This window comes from Emiliania huxleyi, assembly GCF_000372725.1.
Source record: "Emiliania huxleyi CCMP1516 chromosome Unknown EMIHUscaffold_189, whole genome shotgun sequence".
Lineage (NCBI taxonomy): Eukaryota > Haptophyta > Isochrysidales > Noelaerhabdaceae > Emiliania > Emiliania huxleyi.
The window spans coordinates 167,403-175,809 of NW_005200701.1; the positions used below are offsets into that span (position 1 = coordinate 167,403).

Sequence of the window (8,407 nt, forward strand, 5' to 3'; positions counted from 1 at the left end):
GGCCGCAGGCCGGATCAACTCCGTTTAGGCGCGTTTAGTGACCGTTCAGGCTAGACAACGCTAAACCGCCCTGGGTTAAGGGCCCCTAACCCGCGCTAAACGGTGTTAAACTGATACGTTCGATAGGCTCTCTGTCTGCGCTGCGGCCCGAGGGGGGGGACGACTGAAGCGATCGCGACCTGCAGCCGACGTTCTCGCCACACCTGCCCCAAAACCGCCGCCATTCGCTTCTCATGATCTGCATCCTCGCCGTCGTTGCCAACCCGCCGTCGTCAACCGCACGGCAGCCCGCATCGGTGCCTCTCTTCCTCCGGGCTCCTGCGTGCACGCCGGAATGGACGAGCGGTGGGCGGACGACGCTTTTCGAGTCCCAACCCGCGAATCTGTCGACCGAGCCGCCGGATGCGGCCATCCCTCGCGAGACCCTTGAGGCGGTCATCAAGGGCTCGGACTCGGTCAAGCACGACGCCCGCATCACATTCCGGCACTCGACAGAGGCGCTCTCCGCGCCGCCCGACTTGACGGTGAGTCGGGGCGGCTCGACCAGTCCGTGCGGCGCGCTCCCCTCCTCCCCTCCCTTTCCCCGCCTCGTGGTTGCCCTCGTGCTGGGGTGTCTCCTGGCGCTCCTCTGCTTCCAGCTTCGGTCGGGTGGCTCCTCGGCCGGCAAGGTCGGCCCAAACAAGGTTGAGGGGCAGAAGCGCTCGAAGAACGCGGAGAAGGACGAGGTCCTGACCCCGGCCGGCGGCAGCTCCGCCGGCGTTTGGCAAGCGCCCCTCATCTACCTCATCGCCGTGCTCGTCTTGTGCGGCGTGGCCTCCGAGGCCTCGATCATGAAGTACAATGCGACCAAGCCGGCCGCCGAGATCAATGTGCTGGGACGCGGCACCGTGCCGGCGACCCTGTCCGTGAACATGCCCGAGTCGTGGCCCGCAAGCGCTGCTGGGAAGGCCCGGAACACAGGAGGCCTCGTCGGCGCGGGAGCCTTGCTGCTGCTCGGGCGGGTCGCCTTGCCACCATCCGCCGCACAAGTCCGCTTGGCCGTCGCCGCGCTGCTCCTCGTCCTCCTCGCCATCGCTTGCGGCGCCCCCGGGCTGCTCGCGGCGAGCGGAAAGGGGGCTCGCGGCGCGGCCTCGTCCGCCACCGTCTGCCTCGCTGCCGCCACGGCGTGCCTCGCCGGCGCGGCGGCGGCGCCTGCTGGTTTTTTTGCGAGCGCCATCTCGTGGCTCGCGGCTCCGCAGGTCGCCGCCGCGGCCGCCGCCCTGGCTGTCATCGGCACGGTGATGTGGTGCCGCAACTCAAAGGCCCGCCGCCCCGGCTGGTCCAGCCTGCTCGGCATTCTTCTCTGCTTGGCCACCTTCTCTGGCGGGTTGGTCACCGTCGCTGGCGGCGCCGCGTTTGTCGCGTCCTCAACCGCGCTGCCAGACGTCACTGCGGTTCCGAGTGTGCGACTGAGGGATGGCCCTGCTCCGCAGCGACGTCTGGCATTTCCCGAGGTTGGCTCGGGCGAGCCTGGCTCGGGTGAGACTGGCTCGGGCGAGGTTGATTCATCGCCATCCGCTCCATCAATCGACTTCCAGGTCACTGTGGGTGGCGGCAGCTACCCGTCCGAGGTGTCGTGGGACCTGACCTGCACCGGCGCGTTGAGGGGCAGTGGAGGGGCCCCCTACTTTGGCACCCTGTCCGCGCCGCCCGGCGAGTGCACGCTCGACATGCACGACTCGTACGGCGACGGCTGGAACGGCGACTTGTGGAAGGGTGCGGGCTATACGTTCACGCTCGACTCCGGATCCTACGGCAGCGAGACGTTCATCCTCGCCCACCTCCCACCGCTCTCTCCACCGGCCTTGCCGCCGCCGCCGCCGCCGCCCCTGCTGCCATGCCCGCTCGGCGACGTCTGCGCCACCGGCCCGTGCTTGATCACCGACGGCGGCTCGTGCGCCACCTCGCCCAATTTCCCGAACAAGTACCCGAACTTCGAGGGCTGCACCATCTACAACTTGCCGCAGGCCGCGCTGGAGGTGATAGCCTTTGATGTGGAGGGAGGGGGGCGGGGACTGGGGGAGTGCCCCAACGACTACCTCGTCGTCAACGGCGTGAAGTACTGCGGCACCTCGCGCCCGGCCGGGGTCGTGCCGTCGGATGGGACCATGACGTGGGTCTCTGACGGGGAGGTCACCGAGTCAGGCTGGAAGGCGTGCGCTCTCCTCTCTGCGTCTCGGGTTCTCCACACACTGCCCTCTCCTCAGCTCTCGCGACCCCCCCCCCCCCTTCCGCAGGTATGCTGGGCTGCGCAGCCGCCGTCCATGCCGCCCCCCCCGCCGCCCGTTCCGCCGCTCGCTCCACCGTCGCCGCCCTCCTCGCCGCCCTCCCCGCCGCCCTCCCCGCTGCCTTCCCCGCCACCGCCCTCTCCGCCGCCGCCGCCTTCTCCGCCGCCCTCTCCGCCGTCGACGCCGCCGCTCCCACCCCTACCGCCGCTCGGGCCCAACGAAGCGTCCGCCGCGACAGAAAATGAACTCCGCAACTTGATTCGCAAGGCTGTGAGCGAGGGCCGGGAAGCATACGTGTTCGTCGCTCCTGGCGCCCACATTGTGCTAGGGTCCACGCCGTCGCCGCCGCCGCCGCCGCCGCCGCCGCCGGCGCCGCCGCCGCCGCCGCCGCCGTCGCCTCTTCTACCCGACATGGTGCAGCTGAGCTGCGATTTCGAGGTCGACACTTGCGTCTGGAACGACACCGCGCCGGACGGGTACTCTTGGACCCGCACGAACGGCAGCACGCCATCATTAAACACAGGCCCGAGCGGCAACCACTCCACTGGCTCGGGCTACTACATCTTCACCGAGGCTTCAGGTAGCCGCTCCAACAAGCTGCACCAGCTCAAGAGCCCGCTCTTCTCGCTCGAGCAAGACGCCACCCTCTCCTTCGCCTACCACATGTACGGCTCGAGCATGGGCACCCTCTCCTTCGAGGCCTACGACAACGAGACGGGCTGGTCGACGCTCTGGAGCAGGTCGGGCGACAAGGGCAACGACTGGCTCGACGCGGCAGTCGTCCTGCCCGCCTCGGCGACGCAAGTGCGCTTCAACGGCTGGACGGGGCCGAGCTGGAGCTCGGACATGGCGCTGGACGACTTCTCATTCTCGCAGTTTGCGCCGCCGCCGCCGCCGCCTTCGCATCCGCCGCCGGTGTGGTCCACTCCGTCGTGGTCGCCGTATTCGGTGGGGCTCTCCACTGCGTCTGTCTCATCCGGCTGCAGTGCCGTCATCACTCAGGCGAGCAATGGGTTCAGCTTTACACGCACATATCCAAACGGCTACTGCGACGACATGGCCGAACTCGAGCTGGGAGCATCCTTTCCAGCTGGGTACTACGAGCACGTCATGGAGTGGAGCGCATCGGGGGGTTCGTTGCAGGGGTGCTCAGCATTCGTTGTTCGAACGGCTGACACTTCCTGCAACGGTTGCAGCTGGGCCGGGACGAACACGGCGTTCGATATCGAAGGGAACAGCCAGTCGGAGACCGTGAGCTCATCGGGAGCTCTTGCGCTCGACGCGTTCGATCGCTTCTTTTTTGCGCACACCTGCTGGGGCTATGGCACCATCACTGTGCAATCTCTCACCATCACGGCGCTGCCCCCGCCGCCGCCGCCGCCCTCCTCCTCGCCCTCGCCGCCATCTCGGATGACCATGGACAGCTGCTCGACGTCTGGCACAGCGTCTGACACCGGTCTTTGCGATATTTACGACGTGATCACCGACACGGGCAACTACGGCGGCAGCCAGGGAGGGGCGATGTGCGTGGCCGAGACATTGGCTATCGCAGGCACTCGCTGCTGCGGTAGCGATGCGACCGCATCCGCAATCTGTGATTACAACTGTCAGGGCGTTACCTACGAGACCGCAGAGAGTCGCTGTGCTGCTGCGGGGCTTCGGCTCTGTGCTGTAGATGAGATTGACGACCGCCACTGCGGCACGGGCTGTAAATATGACCACATCTACGTCTGGACGAGCGCAACCTGCACAGAGCTCGCCCCGCCGCCGCCGCCGCCGACGCCCTCCGCGCCCAGCCCGCCGTCGCTGCCACCACTACCGCCGCCGCCACTGTTGCCGCCACTGTTGCCGCCGCCGCCGCCGCCACCGCTGTCGCCGCCCTCTCTGCCGGCCTCACCGCCGACTTCGCCGCCACCGTCGCCGCCTCCTCTACCGTCGCCGCCTCCTCCACCGCCGCCGCCACTGTCGCCGCCACCGTCGCCGCCCTCATCGCCAGAAGCCGGCCGCCGCGCCGCCGAGGTGCTCGACTCGTCGCTGGAATGCAGCGGCAACATCTCACTGGTTGTTCGCAGCGAAGGAGTCGGCGCGACTCTCGACGGTCAGGGTCGGTCGCGGCTCTTTTTCCTCTCTGGCGGCTGCAGCCTCACGCTCCAAGGACTGACGCTCGTCAACGGCTACTCCGAGGGAGACGGCGGCGCCATTCGAGGGTCGGGTGCGGGCTCCCTCAAGCTGGCCGACACGAGCATCAAGAATAGCGAGTCCGAAGGATTCGGCGGTGGCATCGCCATGGCCGATAGCGGAGATGTCGAGCTCCACAAGTCCACCACGTCGGGTTGCCGCGCGCGGGGCGACGGCGGCGGCATATCAATCCGGCAAGGCGGCGCGCTTACACTTACCGACAGCAATGTCACCCAATGCTCGGTGGGGGGGAGCGGTGGCGGCATCGCCCTGGCCGACAGCGGAGATCTGTCGTTGATTGACAGTGCCGTGAGCAGCAGCACGGCCGCGAAACGCGGCGGAGGAATCCAATTCGAGAGCAGCTGGAGCATCGCAACTTTCCTGCGGTCTACGCTGAGCGACAATCAGGCGGAGTCGGCCTCAGCCCTCTACTACAGCGGCTCCACGTCCACGCAGGGCTCGGTGGACGACTCGCGCTTCGTGGGCAACATCGCCCATAATAACGACGTCACAGTCACTATCACCGCGGCCTCTGAGATACGCTGGCACCCATGCGCGTTGGGCGAGTTCATGCCCATTCGTGGCGAGTTCAATGGTGACGTGCGCGGCTGCAACGTCTGTCCTGAGCGATACTTTGGAAACGCCACCGATCTTGAAACCGCTGCGTGCAGCGGCATTTGTCCGCTCGGCTATTTCTGCGAGGAGGGGAGCGCGCTTCCGGCGCCATGCCCCGCCGGAACCAGTATGCCTCTGCTGGGAGCGTCCAGGCGCGAGGACTGCCTCACGTGCCCGCGAGGGCAGCACCAGCCGGATGGCGGGCAGCTGAGCTGCACCCCCTGCCCTGAAGGGACCTACTCGGCAGACACCGGGCAGAGATACTGTGAGGAATGCAAGCCGGGCGGCTACTGCGAGGTGGAGGATGGGTTCATGGTCCGGCTAGCGTGCCCCGCCGGCAGCTACAACCCGGAAACCCGCTCCACCTCAATCGAATCGTGCCTTCTGTGCCCTAACGGCACCTCGAGCTCTGACACGGGAGCGACAACGAACTCTACCTGTGTGCCTTGCCGCGCCGGCAGCTTCGCATCTGGGGAGGGCAACGAGGCCTGCAAGCGGTGCCCGCAGGGCTTCTACCAGAGCGCGACAGGAGCGACGAGCTGCATACGCTGCGCGGCTGGCAAGTTTTGCCCCGCGGGTGCGTCGCTCGAGCTGCCCGCGACGTGCGACCCGGGGACGTACGCCAACATGACGGACGACGACGGCATCCCCGACTGCTTTGACTGCCCTGTGGGCTCGTCGTGCGGCGGCGGCGGAGCTCCGCCGGTCGCATGCTCTCCGGGCACGATCGCGCCAGCCGGGCGGATGGAGGCGTGCGAAAGCTGCGCCGGCGGGTCTTACCAGCACGACAAGGGTGCGACGGGCTGCCTCGCGTGCGAGGCGGGGAGTTACTGCGCCAAGGGCGCGGCGGCGCCGCTGCCGTGCGACGCTGGCAGCTACTCGAGTGCAACCAACCTCACCGCCGCGGGCGAGTGCACGGCCTGCCCCGCCGGCAGCGCCTGCTCCACGGGCAGCATCGATCCGACGCCGTGCTCGCCTGGCACTTTCGCCGCGAAAGAGGGGCGGTCCAAGTGCGAGTCTTGCCCTCCCGGTACCTCGTCGGATCAAGCCAGCAACGCGTGCGACGAGTGCGAGGCTGGCTTTTACGCTGCCTTCGCTGGCCAGGGCTTTTGCATCCCATGTCCTAATCCTCTCTCCAGCGTCGACGGCAGCACCACCTGCTCGTTTTGCATGGACGGCTACTACTTGCAAGACTCGACCGCCGACCCAGATGACATCTTTGTATCCCCGACCGAGCACTGCAAGGCGTGCCCACCCAACGCCAACTGCAGCGCCGGCACCACTCGCGAGGCCATCATCGTCCTGCCCGGCTACTGGCGCGCTAGCTCCTCCAGCTCCATGCTGACAAAGTGCCGTGCCTTCGGGGGCGATGACGATGCCGGATCGAAGCGGTGTGTTGGCGGCAGTTCGTCTGGAACGAACGGCGATGGGTACTGCAACTCGCTATTCAAAGGTCCCGAGTGCCAGCTGTGCGCGGATGAAAACCAGTACCTCGTCGACGGCGAGGAATGTGTCGATTGCCCTGCGCAGGGGCGCAAATTCCTGGGCCCCCTTCTCCTTGGGCTCGGCTTTTGCATCGCAGTCGGCGTTGCGGCCTACCTCTACAAGAAGCGGAGCTGGCGCGAGCGGCGCTATATTGGACCGCCGCTTCGCCTCGCCGACCGCCTGGTGGCCTTGCACTCGCTGCTCGGCATGCAAGCAAAGTTCAAGCTTCTTCTCAGCTTTTACCAGGTCGTCGTTGTCATACCGACCATCTACGGGGTGACGCTCCCCCAGAGATACACAAACTGGCTCGACGGGATCACTGAGGTGATTTCTCCGTCCAACTGGATGCCCATACCCTGCGTGACCTACGTGCAACTGCTTCTACCTTACGTCTTCACGCCACTTGGGCTGGCCCTTTCCCTCTTGCTCGTGGGTGTTGGGATGGGCTTCTCGCAGTGGAGCGCTATCCCAGCGCCGCGTCCGCCACCTCACCGGGCTGTTGCCGCGGGTCTGCTCGAAATCTTGCCAGCTACGCTGATCCTCATCTACTGCTCTGTCCCGCCCATCAACGCGTATATCTTCCGCTTCTGGCGGTGCAAGCTCTACACCACCTCGGAGCCTGGCGAACCTCTCGAGCAATACGAGGTGATGGTGGAGCAACCTGGAATCCTGTGTGCCAGCGAAGAACACGAATCGATCTTTCGCCGTTACATCATCGGGTCCATCGTCATCTGGCCAGTCGGCTCCATGGTGCTCTACTCGTCGCTGCTCGTCGCGTGCTACAAACCGCTGCACGCGAAGCTTCACACGGCGCTGACGCGGGCCAGCGCCTTCTTGCATCAAGATTATGAGACGCAGTGGTGCTGGTGGGAGGCTCTGGAGCTCGCACGCAGGCTGGTGCTGACGGGCGCGGTGACGGCGATGATCTCAGAAGAGCGCGCTTTCTTGCGCCTCGTGTTGGCGACGCTGGTTTCCACCCTGCACACCTGCGGAATCGCCGTCGCACGCCCCTTCAAGAGGGTCGAGGACGATGTGCTTGCGGTGGTGCGCCAGCCACGCACCAGTGTCGACACGAGGACCTGCCCCTCCCCCGTCTCTGCACGAGCTTCCCCCTCCCCTCTCCCCCGTCTCTGTCACCCTCTCCTTGTGCCTTTCTTCTGCAGGCGACGAGCCTGACGACGCTTCTCATATTTCTCACCGCAAACTGGATCTTCATCTTCGAGGGCATTGACGAGCACTATTATGATGTTAGCCGTGAGAGAGCAGATCCGCTCGACGTGTTGGGCTTTGGCAAGCTGGACGGCATCGTCGCGGTCATGATATCGCTCGTTTTTAGCGTCCTTTTCCTCTTCATGATCGGAGCCGTCATCGCCGCCCGCCGTGTCGCCAAGATCCCCAAGATCCGCCTCGTCTCGACCAAGCAGCCCCCCGAGCTGAGCATCGTGCTCGGCCTCACGTGGCACCTCTTCAACAGCCACATCTGGTGACATGGCTTATAGGGAGAAGAGGACCAGGACCCCGCTAGAGAGTCACCACCACCTCCGAATAGGTCGACCGGTCAAGACGCCGTAAAGGTCATCAAGGGTGAGCTCCAGCAGCTGCTGCCGGGCATCAAGATCTTTCTCGACGCACACAGATGCTCAGCACCGCTTCGAAGCTACACACCGCCCCTCTGACGCATCGCGGTGTGCGCACAGGTAGATGACCTCAAGGATATCGGGGCGCTCGAGGAGTACATCCGCCGCTCGCAAGTCATCCTCTTCTTCCTCTCGAGGGGCTACTTCCGCTCCAAGGCGCGCTTCCCCCTCCCCCCCCGCCCCTACCGAACTCTGGCCCTACCTCCCGCCTCTCCGGCCACAGAA

At 66.0% G+C, this 8,407-nt stretch overlaps 2 protein-coding genes across 2 annotated transcripts; both read left to right on the forward strand.

The window, feature by feature from the left end:
• Positions 1 to 233: 233 nt before the first annotated feature.
• On the forward strand, positions 234 to 2,022 carry EMIHUDRAFT_233205 (hypothetical protein; the record flags this gene model as incomplete). Its single annotated transcript, XM_005782597.1, has 5 exons — positions 234 to 524; positions 669 to 1,142; positions 1,239 to 1,433; positions 1,578 to 1,804; positions 2,007 to 2,022. The coding sequence occupies 5 exons, from the start codon at positions 234 to 236 to the stop codon at positions 2,020 to 2,022; spliced, it is 1,203 nt and encodes a 400-aa protein (XP_005782654.1).
• Positions 2,023 to 2,678: 656 nt separating this feature from the next.
• On the forward strand, positions 2,679 to 3,718 carry EMIHUDRAFT_233206 (hypothetical protein; the record flags this gene model as incomplete). Its single annotated transcript, XM_005782598.1, has 3 exons — positions 2,679 to 3,071; positions 3,270 to 3,602; positions 3,692 to 3,718. 3 exons carry the CDS (start codon positions 2,679 to 2,681, stop codon positions 3,716 to 3,718), a joined length of 753 nt encoding a protein of 250 aa, XP_005782655.1.
• Between the last annotated feature and the right edge of the window lie 4,689 nt (positions 3,719 to 8,407).